The sequence below is a fragment of the Dasypus novemcinctus genome, chromosome 29 (genome assembly GCF_030445035.2).
Source record: "Dasypus novemcinctus isolate mDasNov1 chromosome 29, mDasNov1.1.hap2, whole genome shotgun sequence".
Lineage (NCBI taxonomy): Eukaryota > Metazoa > Chordata > Mammalia > Cingulata > Dasypodidae > Dasypus > Dasypus novemcinctus.
Genome location: NC_080701.1, coordinates 23572826 through 23595816, shown reverse-complemented (window position 1 = coordinate 23595816; position 22991 = coordinate 23572826). Strand labels below are relative to the sequence as shown.

Below are 22991 nucleotides of genomic sequence, written 5' to 3'. Positions count from 1 at the left end.
GGAAAAATTTTTTTTCCAAGTCAACTTCACAACTGACTAATTCTTCAAAAGCAGCTTCTCAAAAAACATTGAAACAGAACATTCCTCTTAACTCAGGATCACAGCTCCTTCCGGTTCATGGGCTTCCTGCCAGACTTCTGCAGCAGCTCATTCATTTTAGAAAAATGTCTACATCCAAAGATTTCTCCGTGCACTGACAGCAGGGAGCATGTGGTGCTGTTCCTATCGATGGCACTGCATTTCTTCTGAGCGTTTAGAGTAGGGAATAACAAGACGAGGCCACTCACATTCTCATTTAACCAGGACCCATCTTCATGGGTAAACTGCACCCAATCTTTACCCTTATGAGAATTGGCTTGATGCACCCAAACAATGAAGAGTGCATTGAGGAGAATACCTTGTTTGGCCCACCCAGATAAATCTCCATGACCAGGTTGAACTAAACCATCTATGTCTGTAGACAGCTGTTCAAAAATGCTTTCCTAGCTGGGTGGAGGTAGAACAGGTCTTTGACCACTAAGGCGGAGCCCATGAGCTTGATTGGGTCAATGCTATGGATTTCTGATGTTACACATCTTGGTCCACATGAAGGCTTGGTGTGGGGGTGGTTAAACTAATCTTTTTTTTCTTTCTGAAATAAATCCCCTCAGCTTGATGAAATAAGGTTTCCCAAACTCTCGGCTGAGTTGCTTCTTCCATCTACGGTTAAAACTCACTACCTCAGTTGAGCTTGAGCTTTATTGTAGCAGGGCATTTGGGCACTACTTAAGTTCCAGGCATGACATTTAGATCAAATGATGACATAATGTGAAATAAAAAATAATAGGTTTAGATCAAACTCACCAGTTTATGAATTCTTCTGTTATCCACATGAATCAGTGCTGTGTAAACCAAGATCATATAGCCTTTTTGTAGTAGAATTAATGATAGAACCCAGGCTCATGTTTCTTTTTGCCTTAATTCTGTCACCTATATGCACCTGCTTTAGTTTGCCAAAGGGCTGCTGATACAAAGTACCAGAAATGTGTTGACTTTTATAATGGGGATTTATTTGGGTGTAAAAGCTTATAATTACAAGACTGTGAAATGTCCACGTTAAGGAATCAGTAGATATGCTTTGTCACCATAGTCAGCTGCCATCTTGTGAAGCAAGGTGGCCCCTGATCTCTGCTGAGGTCTCTGCCTTGCCCTCCAGAATTTCTCCCAGATCTCAGCTGAAGGCAACCAGGCATAGGCTTGTCTCTTTCCTGGCCTCCTCTATCAGTATGGGCTGCTCCGCTTTCTTCCCGAGTTCAGCAGCAAGCGATCAGGCATGTGGCTTATCTCTACCTGGACCTCAGCTCCTGGACACTCTTCAGGGGCTTCTCCCCTTACAATTCAGCTGTGGGTGAAACAAGATCAAATATGGCGGCTCCCTTTATCTGTGTCTCCATTATATCAGACCCAGCAAGCGGTCAGAGCCTCAACCTGAGTCCTATCTCACTGATGTCCAAGTAAAAGCCGTAAATCGAACGTATAAATTAATCTACACAAAAACTTTTCAACTGGATTTTCTTCTTTACTGTTAGTGTATATATATGTGTGTGTGTGTATATATCTATACACACACGGACACACAGGATATGTGTGTGTGTATATATATATATATGTAATTCATTACATAATATATCTGTGTATACTGTATGTAAATCTTTGATTAAAATTTTATATGAGGAAATCTTTCCTCCCAATTTTCTTAATTTTAATGGTCAATTTAAAAATATTTTCTATTTTATTTTATGCTTACAAACAAGACATATAGGAGTGTTTTTTCTTTTCCAACTTTTGTACCAAATATTTAATTTGTATTTATTGTGCAAAGCACTTACCCTGAATGTCTCATTATTTAAAGTTTTTGAGACAATTTTCAGTTTCACTGAAGTTATCAAAATATACTATTTGCCATGAAACTAAAGAACATTCTTCAGTTTTTGTGTGTAGTGTCTAGGATTATGAATTAGGACTGAATAGTTAATAGTGTTGCTGAGAGAGGTATGTTACTATCTCCTTTTACAACTGTAGATTTGCCCATTTCTCATTTTTTGTTCTCTGAAGTTAAATATTTCTATATGTTTGTGAAACTCTATATTTGGTGGATACAATTGTCCAATTTCATGTATTTCTGGTTAATTGATATTTTAATGTTATGAAATGTTCCAAATCATTTCTAATAATAATTCATTCATGCTTTCAAGTAGTGTATAGTATCTGATATAGTTGGTGTGTAAATGCCATCTATCTTGTAATTCACCCTTTCTATGTCTTTAATTTGATTCCTACATTTTAGTATTTATTATTTTCTTCTACTTAAGTTCCATACTTATTTATAAATAGAATGATACTAAAACCTTATTTCATTAATCATTTTACTTTTTCTAATATTTTGACTTCTTATTCTTCAGTTTCTTTTCTTCATTTTATGGACATAATCATGACTCCTCCATACTAAAAATAAAATAAAAGATAATCTCTTAGTTATATCTCTACAATTCTCCTTTCCTTTATACAGAAGATTCATATTAGAATAGGATGAACTGACTTTTTTGTCAGATTTGCTGTTTGAAATATTTGATGCTTTTTTCCAAGGTGATTTAAAGAAGAAACTGCCTGGGATTTCCTACTCAGTTTACTTTCTTTGATAATATACTCTCCTTCTTCTCACTCTCTCTCACCTTTTCTGGCTTTTCTTTATCCCCTCAAAGTTACCATATAGATATTTTCTATGTTTTATCTCAGTGTTTTGTTGTCTTATGTCATATATATTCTTCATATATTTTCCTACTGTAATTTACAGATCCCCCACTCCAAATTTTCTCCTGAGAGATTGACTTCATCTTTCACATATAAGTTGCCTGAGTAAAAAAGTAAATATACACAGGTTTCTATATTTTATCTTTCACCATCGTATCTCGCTTTCCATCTACATCTATTTATCCATCTGTCTATCTATAGAGAGTCTCCATGTTCTTTCCCACTACCTAAAATTTTGATCAATGTCATGACGCATCTTTAAATCTGTTTAATCCATTTACATAGTCACTGTTTCCCCTGCCCCCAAAAGTCTGGATTATCACTGTAGTGTGTTCTCTAATATTCTTGCATAGATCTAATTCTTTAATATTTTCTTGGTTAAGGTAACCTTCCTACAATTGGAGTCCTCTTTATATAACCCGGATCTAAGCTCTTTTTCCTCCTGCTATGGCTGCTTTCTTTTAGAAAGTAAAATGACTTTTGAAGTCTTTATAAATACGGCACTTGCCTTCCTTTCAAACATACCCATTTCCTAGGATTCTCTTAAGTACTCTTTTTTAGATGTTTTAAAATTTTGCTAAAATAGACTACTTATGTTTTCTCCAAATAAGTTTTTGTTCAGTATACATATGAATGAAAGATGAAACTAAACTCATCCCCGGGCCCAGTCTCAGAGATAAAAGCGAGCAAGACTTCCTCCAGGCAGAATTAGGCAGTTAACAATTAAGTTGTTCAGTAGAAAGAAATAGTTTTTAATCTTGCAATTCATTAATATATTGTTACTCTCAAATTAAATATTTTTAAATTAAATGCATTTTGTCCCCCAGTAAAAGGACAAGAAAACAGATCTTTTCTTTTTAAGGTGTTTATTGTGTTGATGGAGCCCTGTAAACAAAGGACTTAACTCTTCCATTCAAATGATATTTTAATTTGGTTTGAAATGGTGAGAAACCAGTTAGACCATAAGGGAATATGATATGCATTTTTGTAACAAAATTCTTAAATCTCAATCATTGGGCAAGAAAAGAGAATTTCAAAGTGGACAAAGATGGGTGATCAAGCAACCCTAGATTTGTCCTACTGATCTTTATTGATTTCTTTTGCCTTTAAGATACTATAACCATCACTTTAAAAAATCTTTACTCAAACTCCAGATTTGCTGTTCCCTATTGAATGCTCGTTTTCATATGTTAAGGAAAGCTTTTTACTAAAATGAGATCTTTTTGTTTTTTTAGTGAACCATTTGATAAAATGTGACGTGTATAATATATACCCATGAACTATCACTAGTCTAGATTTTGAACATATTTTTGTACCAAATGTTTCCTTTTGCCTTTTTCTTTTTTTAACTCATCTATCCCATTGCTTTCTGGTTTATCCATGTAAAATAGAACCCCAGACTCTGTGAGATTAATAGGGCCTAACAGGATATTTTGGTTCATCTAACCTTTCCCCAACATTCCAGTCCTTAAGGTCTACCCTGGACAATCTCCTTAGCTTGAGTGTGGTCTGGACTGCTGAATATGATGGAATATCATTCCCATGTTTAAGTTACTTTATATGGCAAACTTGAAGGGATATGCAGATGTAGTAGGTTTATCAGTAGTTTCCCTGATACTATACTTTTAGTAAATTTGTTTTTACAAACATACACCCCTTCTTCCCTCCTCTCTCCATCCCTTGGAAACCTCTACTCAATTTATATCTCAACAAATTTGCTGTGTTAGAAATCTAAGTGATTTCATACAATTTTTGTCCTTATGTGCCTTGTTTATTTCAATGATTATAATGTTTTCAAAGTTCTTCCGTGTTGCAGCATGTCTCATAAGTTCATTCTTTCTTATGGATGAATAATATTCTCTTGTGTGTATGTACCATATTTTCTTTACCTATTCATTTGTTGAAGGATATTTGAACTATTTCTAACTTTGGGCTGCCATGCATGTTTCCATGAACATCAGCATACAAATATCTGTTTGTGACACTGTTTTCAATTTCTTTAGGTATATACCCAGAACTGGGATTGCCAGGTCATATGATAATACTGTATTAGCTTTTTGAGGAACTGCCAAATTGCTTTCTACAATGATCGGATTGTTTTCTGTCTACCATTTCATGAGAATACCAGTTTCTCCATCTCCCCTCCAAAATTTGCTAGTTTTACTTTTTTTTGGTAATAATAGCCACCCTTGTGGGTGTGAGTTGTTATCTTATGGTGGTATTGATTTGCATTTTCCTAATGGATAATTTTCACGAGCTTATTGACCATTTGTATATTTTCTTTTGAGAAATGTCAATTCAATTCTTTTGCCCATTTTTTCATTGGGTTGTTTGCCTTTTGATTGTTGCATTGTGAAAGTTCTGGATATTAAGCCCTTATTTGATATATGGTTGACTGTTACTTCCTTGATAATTTCCTTTGACACACAGAAGTTTTAAATTTTGATGAAATTAACAAGCATGTGCTTTTGGTGTCATAGCTAAGAATCTATCCATTTAGGTCTTTATCCATTTTCACTTGATTTTTGTATTTGGTGTAAGACTATCCAGTTTCCCCAGAGCCTTTTCTTGAAGAGACTGTTCTTTCCACACTGCACTTTCTTAAAACCCTTGTTAAAAATCAATTGGCTGTGGATGTTTAGGTCTATTTCTGGACTCTCAATTCTGTTCCACTGGTCACTTGTCTTTATGCTAGTACCACCTTGTTTTAAGTATTACGGATTTATGGTATGATCTGAAATTAAAAAGTGTGAGTCCTACAAATTTGGCCTTCTTATTCAAAACTTTTGGCAATTTGGGGTCCTTGCAGTTCCATATGAATTTGAGGATCAGTTTTTTTCCATTTCTACAAAAACTACAAAAAAAACCCAAAAAACAAAAAGCATTGGCCTTTTGATAGGGATTGCATTGAATATGTATATTTCTTTAGGTAATATTAACATCTTAACAACATTAGCTCTTCTCATCCATAAACATGGGATGCCTTGTCATTTATTTAGATCTTCTTTAATTCCTTTTAGCAAAAATATTTTGTCATTTTCAGTGTACAAGTCTATTGTATTCTTGATTAAATTTATTCCTAGGTACTTTATTTTTAGATGCTCTTGCAAGAGGAATTTTCTAAATTTCCTTTGTAGATTGTTTGTTGTTAGTGTATAGGAACACAATCAATTTTTGTGTTTTGATCCTTCTCTGCCACTTTGTTGAACATAATTTATTAGTTTTAGTAGTTTCCTTATGGATTTCCATTGGATTTTCTTTGTATAAGATGCCTGCAAATATATTTTTCTTCTTCCTTTATGAGATTATTTTGATGTTTCAAAGGATTAAGTACCTATGTAAAAAAGAGAAAAATCCAGATAAAAATAAACATAATAAAAATTTCCACAATTCATGAGCTTTGATTCTCGTACTCTGCTTTGCTTCTGGAACTATTTCCAGTGCTTCTAGATTGTTGATATTTTAGTGAATATTTTTCATATCTACACCATCATCTTACTGTGTGTGCAAAGCCTCCCAGGCCCCTTATGGTTTTTCCCTGGTGTATTACTCTTAGGTTACTTTCATGAAATAATAATTATAAAAATCACTAACACTCTCGCATCTGGGCCCTTAAACCCTAGGACCTCAGTGAGTGACAAAATACCCATCGTTCAGAACCCCTGCCTTGACACATTCGCGGTCAAGTTTTAAAGCATCAGTCATTTTGATTTTTTGTTAATTTTTTTCTGTTTTGACTTGTACAAAGAATACCTTAACTTGTCAGAGGAAATCACAACCCCTACAAGAGTCAGGGCTATACACATAACCACAAAACCTAGTAATATAGTATTATGCTAATAAAACTACCACATTTTAAAATGGAGAATTGATGAGAGGATTTCATCAGAGAGTAATATAATGTGTGTAGCCTAGTGCCAATGAGAATAAGGAGTTTGGAAGTTAGAGGAAAGCTATTTTCTGAGTAATTTAAATGATTCATAGGTGCAGAGGATGTGACTGAGCAATTAGCTGAATAGGATTCTTTGTTAACTATTTTGTCTTACATTATCTAGTTCTATTTCTGTATTTAAAATCTTATATTCCAACATCAGATTCATTAATAGTTGTGATATGTATTAAAATAAATAAGGAATTCTTTAGTTTTGACTTGACTTTTGTGAATTTTTTCAGCCATTGCCAGACTTTTCTCAGTACATAGAAATGCATGTTGTAATAGAAAAAAATTTGGTAAGTATACTCTGATTTATTTGTATTGTATCACTGTATATTAGCAAAGAGGGATTAACTTTTAATTCACTTTAAATTATTAGTAATCAAATGTCTATAAAATGTTTAATCTTAATTTTATAACATAATCTAAATAAAACCATTTGCTACTTTTAGCATAGTTTCTTAGTAATATATAGTTTTATTTCAGAAAAATGATAGAAAATCATGGTATATATCATACCATTTTTTAAATTTTAAAAATATTTCTTTGTGTTTATATTATATTATAATATTATGCTGTGTTGTGCTATGCTATACTATACGATATTATACTATATTATATTATGAAGTAAAAATTTATCACTCATATGTTTTTTTAGGATTTATTTATTTCTCTTCCCTTCCCCCCCCCACCCCAGTTGTCTGTTCTCTGTATCTATTTGCTGCATGTTCTTTGTCCACTTCTGTTGTTGTCAGCGGCACGGGAATCTGTGTTTCTTTTGTTGCGTCATCTTGCTGTGTCAGCTCTCCGTGTGTGCGGCACCATTCCTGGACAGGCTGCACTTTCTTTCATGCTGGACGGCTCTCCTTATGGGGTGTGCTCCTTGCACGTGGGGCTCCCCTTCTTGGGGGACACCCCTGCGTGGCAGGGCACTCCTTGCACACATCAGCACTGCTCATGGGCCAGCTCCACACGGGTCAAGGAGGCCCGGGGTTTGAACCGTGGACCTCCCATGTGGTAGACAGATGCCCTAACCACTGGGGCAAGTCTGTTTCCCTCATATATATTTTTGATAGGCAGGAGAAATTGTTAATTTATGGGAGGGAGACTTTTTTCAGGATTTCCCCATGAAATGGCACTCTATTTGAAGTATGGAGCTTCTAAAATAATTCTTTATCTTTTTTCTTTTATTTTCTATCTTTAGAACTTTTCCTGTACTCTGTGGGCAACTTCTCAACTTTATCATCTCCAGTACAGATAGTTTCGCTGTCATATTTTGCATTTTCACAGTGTATACTTTCTCGTTATTCATTTTCAGAACTTCTTGTTTTGGTTTCATATATAGAAAATCTTTGTCTATCTTTTGATGGCATTAGAATTTCATTTAAGACATTGTAACTTTTAGCATAAACTCTCATTATCTAATTGTTTTGGCATCTGAATTTAATATTTAACTCAAATGTCTCATGATTACTTTGGTCCAGTGTTTGTGGAAAACAGTATCTTTCACCATTAAATATGATAGTATCTATAGTTTTTTCACCTTTATTGGGTTCTAAGTGTGTTGAGAATTTTTATATCAAGAATTGATGTTGACAGATGCCCTAACCACTGGGCCAAGTCCACTTCCCATGAACATTTTTATATGTTGCTGACTTCAGTATGCTAATATTTTGCTTAGCCTTTTCATGTGTGTGTGTATTCTGTACGGGTTTTTTGTGAGATGTCTTGCCTAGTTTTGTTATCAGGGTTATGACTGTGAAATACTTTCTCTCCTCCTTTATTTTAGGGAAGATTTTGTGAGAAATTTCCATTATTTATTCTTTAAATGTTTCATAGAATTCTCCAATAAAGCCTCTGGAACAGATTTTATTTTGAGAGAAGACACAATTACTAATTCAATTTCTTTATATTTTATGACTTTATTAATATATCCTATTTCTCTTTGAACCAGTTTCTGTAGTTTTATTTTCTGTGGTGGTTTAAAGCTATATGTACCCCCAGAAAAACCTGGTATTCAAAGTTAATCCATTCCTGTGAGTATGAACCCATTGTTAAATAGGACCTTTTGATGAAGCTATTTCATTTAAGGTGTGACCCACCAAAAACCAGTATGGATCTTAATCCTGTTATTGGAGTACTTTATATATGGAATGAATACAGAGAGATAGGGGGAAAAGCCATGGAAGCAAAAAGCTGAAAGCGGCGAAACATGTTAGAGAAAGGAGAGACTGGCAGACACTGCCATGTGCCTTGCCATGTGGCACAGACGCCAAGGATTGCCAACAACCAGTCTTCAGGAAGAAAGCAGTGTCTTGATGATGCTTAATTTGGACGTTTAGTCACGTCAAAACTATAAGATAATAATCTCCCATTGTTTTAGCCAGACCATTTCATGGTATTTGCTGGAGCAGCCTAAGAAACTAAAACATCTTCCAAATATTCATCCAGTTCATCTAAACTGCCTAATTTGTTCACATTAATATTTCCATATTAATCTCTTACATTCTTTCTAATTTCTATAGGATTTTTAGTGATATATCCTCTCATACTCCTGATTTTGATATCTACTCTCTTCCCTCATTTTCTGTTGGTCAGTATTTTTTTATTTTGTCTATTTTGTAATTCTTTCAAAACTTTTGGTTTCATTGATTTTCTCATACCTAGTGTTCCCTCTTGCTAATACCTTGCATTAATATATAACAGATCATTAGTATGTAATGACCCCAAATTGATACATATCTATTAACTAAAATATATACTATTTTTAGATTTCATAGTAATTTTTTAATGATCCTTTTTCTGTTTCAGGATCCCACTCAGAATACCAAATTACTTCTAGTAGTCATGTTTCCTTGAGCACCTCTGAGCTGAGGAAGGTTGTCAAAAAGAAGGAAAGTGTGAATGTGTTATAGCTCAGAGGAGAACCATTACTGTATTTTGCAGAATGTGAAAAAAATGTGTTTTTACAAGTACACAGTATAATGTATCCACCATTATAGTATGATAAGAACAGTTTCAACACCCTAAAAAATTGTTTCACCTATTCAACCATCTCCATTTTCACACAGTTTTGATAATTACTGATATGTTTACCATTTTCATAGTTTTGACCTTTCCAGAAGGCCATTTGATTGGAATCATATAGCATATTTCCTTTGCAAACTTACTTCTTTCACTTAACATGCATTTAAGGTCCCTCCATGTCTTTTCATGCGTTGATAATATATTTCTTATTTCATTGAATAATATTTCATTGTGTGGATGTACCAATGTGTATATCCATTCATCTTTTGAAGGACATATTTGTTGCTTCCAGTTGTGGCTGATTATTAATAAATCAGATGTCAAATTCTGTTTATGTTTTAAAAACAATTGGGTAAATACTTAGGAGACCAATTTCTGGAACATAGGGTGATATTTTCTGTGTTGACCATCATCATGTCATATGCAAACTAGGTCAATTTTATTTGTTCCTTTTCAGTCAGTGTACCTTCTATTTCCTTTTTCTGCATAATATTCTGGGCAACATTTCCAGTACTAAGTTAAGTAGAAGTGGTAAAAGCAGACATCCTTACCTTTTTCTTGGCCTTAGGGAGAATATATTAGTTCTTTCACCATTGAATATGATGCTAACTGTAGTGTTTTTTGGTTTGTATTTTCTTTTTTTCAAGTTGATGGTGCTTCCTTCTCTCCTTATATTGGGGAATTCTTATCATGAATTGTTGAATTTTGTCAAATATGTTATTTTTCCTTTTTTAGTCTATTGATATAGTGGTTTTATTAATTTATTTTCAAATAATGAACTAGCCTTGTGTCTTGGTTTGATAAAAAACTGCTGGGAGCAATATAGCAGAAATAGGTTGTCTTTTATAATGGGAATTTATTAGAAGAGCTTACAGTTCTGAGACTGTGAACATGTCCAAATCAAGGCACCTTCAGAGATGCTATCTCAACAAAAGATGGCTACTGGCGATTCTGGACTCATGTCCTGTGACAAGACAAAATGACAGCCAGTCTCTGCTCTCTCCTCCAGGCCATCTTTCTCCCCAGGCTCAGCTGTGGGAAATCAGGAATATGGCTCATCTTAGTAGCTTCTGGCTGCTATCCTGCCTCCAGCCTCCTGCCACTGTCAGCCTCTCCTGGTTTCTTTGTCTTTCTGCAGCTGTAAGCCACTTTCTCTGTGGCTCTGCAGGTTTCTCCTTGCTGGACTTCAGCAAGAGAACCGAGACCCACCCTGGTTATGCCTCACTGAAGCAGTCCAATCAAAGCCCCCAAACTGACTCTAAACCAATCAAAGTGTTCCATACCCACAGAAATAGACTAACTCCAAAAGCATGATCTTTTCTGGGATTCACAAAAAAGCTGCAAATGGTCACATCTTGCATGCCTGGAGTATTTCTCCCTTAGTTGTGAGTTAGCATTGTTTTTATAAATTGCTGCCTTTGACTTAGCAGAATGGTAATATCACTTCATACTGCATTGAGATGTTGTCCTTTTTCTTCTATTTTCTGGAAATGACTGTGTGATATTGATACCAGTTCTTATTTAAATACTCAGTACAAATTGCCAGTGGAATCATCTGCATCTAGGGACTTTTTATGAATTTTTAAGATTATTAATTAATTTCCTTTTGTGGTTATAGGACTACTCCGGTAATCCATGATGTTAAGTTGTGCTAATTTGTGATATTTAAGGAATGGATATATTTGTTCTAAGTTTTAGAATTTATGATTATAGCTTGTTCATAGCATTCTCTTATTTTTCTTACATGGCTACCAAATAATGTTATCCCATTTTATTCATGATATTGCTAGTTTGTGTCATCTCATATTTTTTATTTCAAAATTTTTTTAATTTTTCTATTTTTTTCCTCTATTTTTTTCCAAAGGTTACATTCAAAAAATATAAGAGGTCCCTATATACCCCCACCTCCCTTACCCCACTCCTCCCACATCAACAACCTCTTTCGTCATCATGGGACATTCATTGCATTTGGTGAATACATTTTGGAGCACTGCTGCACCACATGGATAATGGTTTACATTGTAGTTTACACTCTCCTCCAGTCCATCCAGTGGGCCATAGTGATCTTTCAGTTTTTTTGGAAGTTTATCACTTTCATTGATTTTTTTTGTTTGAAGAACCAGATTTCTGTTTCATTGATTTTTTCCTATTGATTGCCTATTTTCAGTTTCTTTGAATAATACTTTTGCATTCATTACTTTCTCTTTCTTCATGTTTCTGTTTTATTTTTCTCTTCTTTTTTGAGTTTCTTGATGTAAGAGTTGAGATTTTTTATTTAAGAACTTTTTTTTTTCTTTTATAACTATTTTTTGGAATAATTTTTTATCTTGGAACTGATTTAGATATATCCCACAACTTTTCAGGTGTTTTATTTTCATTATAAAGTTCTATGTATTAATTATTTCTTTCAAACTTTCTTTCTTGACTACTATTTTATTTATAAATGTGTTGCTTAATTTCCAAGTGTTTGCAAGTTTTTGTTACAATTCTCTTGAATTTGTTGAGGTTTTTCTTTTGACCCAGTATTTGATCAGTATTGTTGAATAGTCCATAAGCACTTAAAAAGAATATGAATTCCTCTGATGTTTGGGTGCAATGTTCCAAAAATGTTGAGTAGATCTTGTTGGTTGATTTTATTATTCATTTTTTCTCTATCTCAGCCAATTTTCTGTCTAGTATTTCTGTCAGGTGCTGAGTTGAAGTCCCCAACCATACTTGTGGATTTTACTATTCCTCCTTTCATTTTTTTGTATCATATATTGTGAGGCTCTGTTATTGGTACATAATGACTTCTTGATTGATTCTTTTGTCATTCTGTAGCGTTCCTCTCTGCCTCCAGGAATGTTCTTTCTTTTGATGTCTACTTTATCTTATAATTATACAGGTATTCTTCCTTCTTTTAGATTAATATTTTCATGGTATATCTTTTTCCATCCTTTTGCTTTTGACCTAGGTATATTGTGGTATCTGAAGTGAGTTCCTTGTAGACAGCCTATAGTTGGCCTTATTTTTAAAGATAACCTCTTCTGCCAATCTCTGAATTTTAATTGGTATATTTAAACCTTTCATATTTAAAATATGATTGATAGATTAGGGTAAAGCCAAATAAACCCATACCAAATCACATCATATCATAAATAAACTTTTGAAGAGTAAAGACAAAGGAAAATATCTTGAAAGCAGCTGGAGAAAAATGTTGCATTATCAATAAGGAAAAACTGACTTCAGTGGAACAGCTATCTCATCTAAAATCATGGAGGTCAGAAGAAATTTATATATTTAGAGAGAGAAACCAATACAAAACTATACAATGTGATATACTCAAAAAATAGTTTACAAAAATAAAAATGGAATTCTGAAAAATGTTAAAGTAACACAGACAAAGACAATATAAGAGAACAACAAGAAAAACAAAACAAACAGAAAACATATAATAACATGGCATAATTAAGCCACAGATCCTTGAGTCTTTTCTTTTTTTTTTCCCAGTGTGTGTTTTCTCTTTTGCAAAGAATAAGTAATGGTAATTTCTCCTTTTTCCTCTTCATGTTCATTATTATTTTCTTTCTCACACTTATTTTGCTTTTTAATTCCTACACTGAAACTTTTTAAAAAATTTTGATTATTGTATTTTTCAATTCTATATTTCAGTTTGGTTCTTTTAAATTTTGTAGTTCGTTGGTGATGTTTTCTATTTTTTCAATTGCTTTATGAAATATTTTTATGATGGTTGCAATAAAATCCTTGTCTGATAATTTCGACAGATGATTTACCTTACTGTTAACATGTATTAATTGTCTTTTTTCATCCACGTTGTAAATTCCCTAACTTTCCCTGTCCTCTGGAAACCACTAATCTTTCCCCCTTTCTGTATATTTTTTCCTATCAAGAATGTTATATAAATGGAAGTAATCAGTATGTAAATGTTTCAGATTATCTTTTGCATCCAGTAATTATGGAAACTTTCTGTGCCCTAACTTTAAAAAGTTTTAAAACATTCCACTTGTCTTAGTACCAAATTCTCTCAGAGAAACTGATGTAGCCAATTCATGAGTATTCTCTATTTTTTCAAAGTGAACTAGATTTTTTCCTCATTTATAATTCAATTTCTTATATGTGCCTTGTCAGTTATCATATACTCATCACTTTTCCAGTTCCCTAATTTTGTCTTTGTCTTTTTTCTTTTAATTTTATGAACCTTTGTCCCTCTAATGATACTTTCATAATAGTTTTAATGAAGTTTCAGACAGGCATGGCCTTGAATAAGTATGTTTAATGTACAGTCTTTCTGAATCAAATTTTTACCTCTGGGAAATAAGTATTTTTCATATTTAAATATTATACTTTAAAGTTAACATTTTCTTTCAAAAATTATCATTAATCAATTGATAGTACAATCATAACCTGGTTTGTAGTCCTTTATAATTTTTTATATTTTCCAATTTTTATATACTGAATTCATATCCTATGATATCTACACTAATAATGTTTAAATACTATATTTTGATAATTTTGACAATATCCTATGTTGAATTTTAAGCAGAAAAATGACAATTATTAAATATTAAATAATATGTATCTAGATTAAAAGGGTATTTATATCTTTCAGTATAATTACATGGGTTCTGATACGACTGTTGTCACTCAAAAAATTTTCCAGTTGTTTGGACTGACCAATGCTGTAAGTGTTCTTTTCATCTTTTAGTACCTTTGCATTTTCTTACGTTACTTAATTCCTATAGCTTCTTTTATGATACTGCCTGACTACAAATCTTGAATGAACGTAGATATTGAAACTTTTTAAGTTCAGTTTTCCTGCATGTAAAATAGAAATAATACTACTATATACCTAATTAAGTTGATGTAAGGATGAAATTAAATAATGCAATTGGTAAATATTGGTAAATAAGTATTAAATAAATACTGGCATTTTAAAGCTGATACTTATAACAGTAGTATTTTTTACTTACTAATGTACCTTGAAAGACTCAATTCAGACTAACAAAATAATTGTTTAATACTTATCATCAATATAATGTTCGTTTTCATAGATACATTCCAAAACCTAATTAAGCTATGTTTGAATATGTTTTCTATATGTGTTCTGTTTTAGATTTTTGCTTCAGTTAACATTACAGTAATTCTGTCTTCATTGGAGCTTTGGATAGATGAAAATAAAATTCTGACCACTGGAGATGCTAATGAGTTATTACACAGATTTTTAGAATGGAAAAGATCATATCTTGTTTTGCGTCCACATGATGTGGCATTTTTACTTGTGTGAGCATGATATCTTGGCAGTAATACTAAAACTTATGCAAACAAAATACACCCATGTGCAACCTAATTTCTAACAGTGCCATTTTTTTCCTGACAGCACAGTGTGACTATTATTACCATGTACATGCTTTACCATAGAGTGTAAATATGCATAAGATAATTTATATAAAGAAACATCCCTGAATTCTATAGATGTATAATATGACCCTTTCATACTTTATGGTCAAAAACCCCCCACAAAGATGTGAAAACACTTATTTTCTAAGCAGTTTTATTGACATATATTCACACACCATACAATATACCATAGTGTACAGTCCATGTTTCTCAATAAAATCACAGAGTTGTGCACAATTTTTAGAACATTTTCATTACTCCTAAGAGAAAAACTCCATATTCTTTATATCCCCTGCTGTTGCATTGGTGTGATACTTCAGTTACAATTCTTCTTTTTATACTATTAAGCAGTCATTGTCCACAACAGGTTTCACTGTATTACACAGTCCCAAGTTTTATCCTTTAGCTTTCCTTCTAGTGGTAAACATGATCCTAAACTTCCCCTTTCAACCACATTCACACACAATTTAGTGCTATTAATTATACTCACAATTATATTCTACCATCACTTCTATCCAGTTCCAAACATTTACAATCAACCTAATTAGAAATTCTGCACAGATAAAGCATCAGCTCCCCATTCTTGACCCTCCATTCTACTTCCTGATAACCTATAGTCTCGATTCTAACTAAGAGTTTGCTTATTATAACTGGTTCATATTAGTGAGACCATACAATATTTGCCCTGTTGTGCCTGGCTTATTTCACACAACATAGTGTCCTCAAGGTTCATCCATGTTGTTGCATGCATCAGGACTTCATTCCTTCTTACAACTCAATGATATTCATCATATGCATATACCACATTTTGTTTATCCATTCATTAGTTAATGGACACTTGGGTTGCTTCCAACTTTTGGGAATTATGAATAATGCCACTATGAACACTTGTGTGCAAATGTTTGTTTATATTCCTGCTCTCAGTTCTGGATATATATCTACTAGTGGGATTGTCAGGTTATATGGCAATTATATACTTACCTTCCTGAGAAACCACTGAAATGTCATACACAATGGCTGTACCATTTTGTTGCCTATAGCATTGAATGACTGTTCCTCTTCCTTCACATCCTCTCCAATATGTCTAGTTTTCTGTTTTTTAATAGTGGCCATTCTAGGAGGTGGAAATGATTATCTCCTTGTGGTTTTGATATGCATTTCCATGATAGCTAGTGATGTTGATCATCTTTTTATGTGCTTTTTAACCATTTGTATTTCCTCTTTGAGAAAATATATATTCAAGTCTTTTGTCCATTTTTAATTGGGTTGTTTGTCTTTTTATTGTTGAGTTGTGGATTTCTTTATATTTTATGAATATTAAACACTTATTGGATATGTGATTCCCAAATATTTTCTCCCATTGAGTAGGCGGACTTTTCACTTTCTTGATGAAGTATTTTGAAGCACAAAAGTTTTCAGTTTCCAGGAGGTACCGCTTATCTATTTTTTTAAAATTTCTTGTGATTGGGTGGGAAGTCTAAGAAATCATTGCCTACCACAAGATCTTAAAGGTGCTTCCCTACATTTTCCTCTACGAGTTTTTGGTGCAGGCTCTTCTATTTAGTTCTTTGATAGATTTTTAATTAATTTTTATATAAAGTGTGAGATAGGTGTCCTCTTTCGTTCTTTTTGCATATGGTTAACCAATTCCCCCAGCGCCATTTGTTGAAGACACTATTCTGTCCCAGTTGAGAGGACTTTATAACCTTTTCAACAATCAGTTGACCATAGATGTGGAGGTCTGTTTCTGATGTCTCAATTTGATTCCATTGGTCAATATATCTATCTTTATGACAGTACAGTACTCTTCTCACAAAGTCCATAGCTTTGTGCTATGACATAAAACCAGGAAAAGTGAGTCTTCCAACTTTCTTATCTTTTTCAAGTTGTTTTTGGCTATTCAGGGCCATTTACACTTCCAGCTAAATTTGATAATTGGCCTTTGCATTCAACAAATTAGGCTATTGGAATTTTGATTGAGATTGTGTTGAATCTGTAAATCAGTTTGGATAGAATTGCTACTTTAATGATATTTACTTTTCCAATCCCTGAACATAGACCATCTCTCTATTTATTTAGATCTTTAATTTCTTATAGTAATGTTTTGCAGTTTTCTGTATACAGGTCCTTTATATCCTTGGTTAAATTTATTCCTTGATATTGGATTATTTCAGTTGTCATTGTAAATGGAATTTTTATTATTGATTTCTTCTTCAGCTTGCTCATTACTAGTGTATAGAAACACTATTGGTTTTTGCAGGGTGTATTAGTCAGCCAAAGGGATGCTAATGCAAAATATGAGAAATTGGTTTGTTTTTATAAAGGTTATTTATTTGGGGTAGAAGCTTACAGATACCAGGCCATAAAGCATAAGTTAGTTTCCTTACCAAAGTCGGTTTCCATGTGCTAGAGCAAGATGGCTGCCGACATCTCTAAGGGTTCAGGTTTCCTAGGTTCCTCTGGGCTCAGCTCCTCTTTTTTTTCCACAAGGTCAGCTGTAGACTATCAGGTGAACAGTTCTGTCTCTCTCCCTGGGGTCCAGCTTCAGGCTTCAGCGTCAAACTCCAATATGGAAACTCCAACATCAAAAACCCTCCAACTCTGTCTTTTGCCATGCCTTTTATCTGTGAGTCCCCTCCCACCAAGGGGCAGGGACTCAATGCCCTACTGACACAAGAGGTTTACTTGATTAAGTAATCCAATATAATCTCATATACCCAGAGGAAAAGACCAGTTTACAAACATAATCCAATATTTCTTTCTGGAATTCATCAGTAATATCAAACTGCTACACATGGCGATCTGCCACTTTGCTGAACTCATTTATTACCTTGACTAGCTTTGTTGTAGATTATTCAGAACTTTGTATATATAGGATCAGGTCATCTGCAAATAGTGAAAGTTTTACTTCTTGCTTTCCAATTTGGATGTTTTTTTATTTCTTTTTCTTGCCTAACTGCTCTAGCTAGAACTTCTAGCACAATGATGAATAACAATGATAACAGTAGTCATCTTTGTCTTGTTCCACAGTTTATAGGGAAAGCTTCCAGTCTTTCACTATTGAGTATGATATAAGTTGTGCCCTTTATCATATATGCCCTTTATCATGTTGAAGAATTTCCCTTCTATTCCTGTCTTTCAAAGTGTTTTTATCAGGACAGGGTGATGGTTTTTGTCTAATGCCTTTTGTGCATCAATCAAGATGATCTTGTGGTTTTTCCCCTTTGATTTGAGAATGTGGTATATTACTTTAATTGATTTTCTTGTATTGAACCACCCTTACATATCTGGATAAAACCCACTTGATCATTCTTTTAATGTGCTCTTGGATTTGATTTGCACATATTTTGTTGAAGATTTTTGTATCTATTTATTAGAGAAATTGGTCTGTAATTTTCTTTTCTTGTAACTTTACTTAGCTTTGGTATTAGGGTGATGTTGACTTCTCAAGTTTTTGGAAGAGTTTGAGTACAATTGGTGTTAATTCTTCTTGCAATAATTGGTAGAATTCACCTGTAATTCCATGATGACTGATTCCATCTCTTTACTTGTAATTGGTCTGTTGAGGTCTTTTATTTCTTCTAGAGTCAATGTAGCTTGTTCATGTATTTCCAGGAATTTGTCTGTTTCATCTAAGTTGCCTAATTTGTTGGCATACAATTGTTCATAGTATTCTATTATGACCCTTTTTATTTCTATGGGGTAATTAGCAATGTCTTCCTCTCATTTATGATTTTATTTATTTGCATGTTCTTTCTTATTTTCTTTGTCAATCTAGTTAATGGTTTGTCAAATTTACTAATCTTTTCAAAGATCACACTTTTGGTGTTATTAATTCTTTACTTTTTTTTAATTACAAATTTCATTTATTTCTGCTTTAATGTCTGTTAGTTCTTTTCCTTCTGCTTGATTTGGGATTAGTTTGGTCTTCTTTTCTAGTTTTTCCACGTATACAATTTAGGTATTTTATTTTAGCTTTTTTTGCTCTTTTTTAATGTAGGCATTTAGGGCTATACTTTTCCCTCTCAGCACTGCCTTTGCTTTATCCCATAAGTTTTAATAAGTTATGTTCTCATTTTCATTCATCTGACTATATTTACTGATTTCTGTTGCCATTTCTTCTTTGACTAAATGTGCTTTTTAACCTCCATTTATTTGTGAATTTTCTAGTTCTCTGCTGGCTATTGATTTCCAGCTTCATTCTGTTATGGCCATAACAGCAAAGACATGCTTTTATTTTCATAAATTCAGTATTTTTTTTGTTACAGACTTTCACATTTTTGCTAATGCTTACCTGGTGTCTTCTTACTGTATTTTTATCTCTTTAACCATATTTTCCTTCATCTCCTTGAATTGATTTCCATGATTAGTTTGAGCATCTTTGATTAGTTGTTCCAAATTCTGTATCTCCACTGAATTTTTAATTTATTTCTTTGACTCAGCCATATGATCCTGTTTCTTAGTATAGTTCATAATTTTTTCTGATTTCTTGAGTATCACATTATCTTGAGTTTACTCTGAAGGACAATTTCTTTCTCTTATCTAGGGTATTGTTGTTGATAGATTTTGTGTTAAGCTTCTTCAGTAATACTTGGTTGAACTTATTCTAGACTTTTAGAATTACCCATATTTAATTGCTTAGATTTATTCAACTCTTATTCATCTGAGTCTTGCCCTGGGTATGCAGTATAATTTTTAAAACTGCTCTGTTAATGCAATTTTTTCACCCCCAAGAGAGATTTCCTCTCTTCTTTCTCTAGGATCTGTTCTGTTTTCTTCTGTTTGTTTTTGTTTTACCTCAGTTTGTTTTGTTTTGTTTTCTGGGTTTTTGTTTGTTTGTTTTTTTGGTTGGTTGGTTGCTTGGTTGGTTTCCTCTAGCTGCTTTTGCCTGTAGGGTAAATTCTGGGAGGAAGATCACCCAGGAGAGGACTTTCCTCAGTCAGTAATTCCCAGCCATAACAGGGCAGAGACCCAGAAAAGGTGGGCAGACCAGTTCCAAAGGGCCCTGGGCAGAGTGTCAGAAGGAACAAAAAATCCTTTTTGTCAGCTCCCTGAGACCCTGCCTCCTTGCCTTCCCTTTAGATGATGCTATTTGACAAACTGTTCCCCACAGCCTTAAGAAGTACGTGTGTCTTAATCCTCCTTCAGCTCTGCTTCTGTCAGGGGCAGGGTTGAAACAGTGGCTATGGCAGTCCCTGCCAAGCATGGGCTAATACAGCAGGCCAGAACTGGGACCCAGTGCTCTTAGGTTCACCCACAAAAAGCCACAATCAGTGCTCAGCCATGCCTACCCCTGTTCTTGGAGAGGAGGGCCTCTATGTCCCTCTCCCTCCACAATAGCCAGCCAGTTTTGGACCTACCTCGAGGGTGGGTGATGGGTTCCTTCTCCACACCAGCAAGTTATTTGTAGTTTTTTACTGCAGTTTTTCAGTCTCTTTATAGTTTTCTTGCCTGGATGCTATTTAGTGTTTCCCTGCCTCTGGAGCCACAGAACAGTTGTTTCAGTCAGTTTCTCCCTGTCCAATAGCTGTTTTTGGAGGAGGAATGAGTCCTGTACCTCCCTATTCCACTATCTTCCCCAGAAATACCTCCACTATTGTATTTTTAATAACTCTATCATAACGTATTTACACGGTACTGTATTTTAAATATATAAGCCCTCCTTCCATTTAATAAGCTTTTTCCCCATATTCATGTCCTATTACATATAAAATATAGTAATATGTATAAATAAATGTGTATTTTCATATATGTATACATATATATATGGGTATATATAAATATACGTATAAATTCTAATCCTTTTTATTCTCTGTCCCATAAATAAGCCATGTCTTTGCATGACTCTTCAGATAAACTTCATCCAGTTAAGGGGAGAATTTAGTTTGTAAGGTGACTCTGCCCATTTATTAGCTGTATTGCCTTAGCTGTCTAATTTTAAGTGATGTTATTTATTTTTATTATTTTGATTTTATGTGATTTATTTTGTTTTTAGAAACAGTGTAGAACTTTATCAAAATTCAAGTAAGAATACATTGAAAACCCTTTTTATTGCTTTCAAAAGAAGGAGAAACATGTAGTCACTTCTTAGTTTTTGTTACACTAGGGTTAGGTGGAAATATCTGTGAGTTTAATCTAAATATGCAAAACTAGAAATTGTCCTAGGAAAATTTGTTATTTATTTTGTTTGGTTTTACAAAAATTATTTGATTATGATACTTTTTTAAACTTAAGTTACAGAGAACATGCGGATTATATTGGTGCAACCTTTCAAGGCAAGATGTGTGATAGAAAATATGGAGGAGGTGTTCTTTTGGTATGGTATGGTTTAATTTGTTTGTATAGACAGAATGTTGTATAGATTAATAAATGGTTAAATTTTCCCTAATTTTATCATTTCTAAGTATATTAATATTTTCATTATGATGATAAAGATCTTTATCCCTGATGTTAATAGATATGTTTGAAATATAAGAAGTCCTGGGACTCAGGTTCAGTAAAATAAGACTTTTACAGTGTTTCTTTTCATATGTTCAAATATTGTTTTTATAATGTTGTTGCTTTTAAGGGCTAGCTCTATTTTAACTGTAAAATGGTAATAATTTTTATAACTTTACTGTAGAATAATCGAAACTTTTTATTATTTTCTTTAAAATGCTTCCTAGAGCATAGATGAAGAATAATATAGCTGATGCCCTAATTTGTGCCCTAATTTGACATTATTTAACTTAGTAGAAAATTTTGGTGTACTGAAAATGTCAGTCTATTATAATGCTGTGGGGTTTTTTTGACAAATAAAACTTGCCTTTTGTTTAGTTTTTTAGCATACAGTGCCTTTTGAGTTTGAAAAAGAAAGCATTTCATTAAACATGTTATGAACTAATTGAAGATATAAAGAGATGAATACATCAAATGAGATATTTTATCTTTATAATTCATAAATCATAGCTTGTATAATGTAGCTTATATTTCTAGGCAAGTGATTGACCTAGTCTCAAAAGCTTGGATTTGGCAGACTTACCCAAATGGTTATGTGCAACTCTGAAAATGCTAAGACGCTCCCTGAATAAGGCAGGCTTAGCTACCAAGAAGAAGGAGATTCTGTAGAATACTGAAGATGACTTATGGGAAGAGAATAGTCTCTGTAGGGAAAAAGTAATTGGATAAAAACTTTTCTAATTGTCTTTCTTATTCCCCACACTTTGGGATTATCATTGCCTGACTTTTTTTTTTTTAATTATAAAAACCAATGGCAGTTATTTTCCACAAGTGAAAGGTTGAAGAAAACAGTTAAAACTCAGCCCTCTGATTTTCAAAAGTACCGCCTTCCCTACACTCTCCCCCAGACCTATAGAATATAGTCTAAAAACGCTATATGTACACTGCTGCCCCTCCTTAAATGTTTGTAGATGAAATCACAACCCAGGTATCTTTTGGGTAAGTGGAAGCAAGTGAGAATAAGTAGTAGAAGATTGCTGATGTCTGTAGTTTTCTTCCTGTGATTCGTCCACTTAACCTCTACTTAAACTCCCTAGTATGACATAAGCAAGGGCTTGGATTTAGGCTTCTATTACATGTTACCAGACACATATCCGTTGATCTCTGTTATATAAACCCATGGACTGTACTGTGTAGACCCTGACTATTAATACTTCCTCAGAAAGTGACACACTAAACCACAAATACCACTTAAAGCAAAAGTATTAGTAATTATAACCAGTAAGTTAAAACAAAAGAAAAATGCAAACTATCATAGAAATGGACAAGTTGGAATTAATAGGTCTGGAAACAGAATAGTTATGATAAATAATGTAAGGGATAGGTACATCTGAAGAATAAATTA

General features: G+C 33.5%; 1 protein-coding gene and 1 pseudogene across 4 annotated transcripts in view; one reads left to right on the top strand and one right to left on the bottom strand.

Moving 5' to 3' along the window:
* The window catches only part of ADAM2 (ADAM metallopeptidase domain 2), a 114964-nt gene that overhangs the window by 20956 nt on the left and 71017 nt on the right, over positions 1-22991 (top strand). For all 4 annotated transcript variants that reach the window (XR_009184014.2, XR_009184013.2, XM_058289870.2 and 1 more), the window contains exons 7-10: positions 6964-7020; positions 14361-14432; positions 14865-15031; positions 21383-21464. Coding sequence is in view for 2 of the 4 variants with exons in the window: in XM_058289870.2 (XP_058145853.1) it covers positions 6964-7020; positions 14361-14432; positions 14865-15031; positions 21383-21464 (378 nt within the window). In the remaining 2 variants the exon portion in view is untranslated. The remainder of the gene's footprint in view (positions 1-6963; positions 7021-14360; positions 14433-14864; positions 15032-21382; positions 21465-22991) is intronic.
* Positions 99-6495, bottom strand: LOC139437822 (uracil-DNA glycosylase pseudogene; annotated as a pseudogene).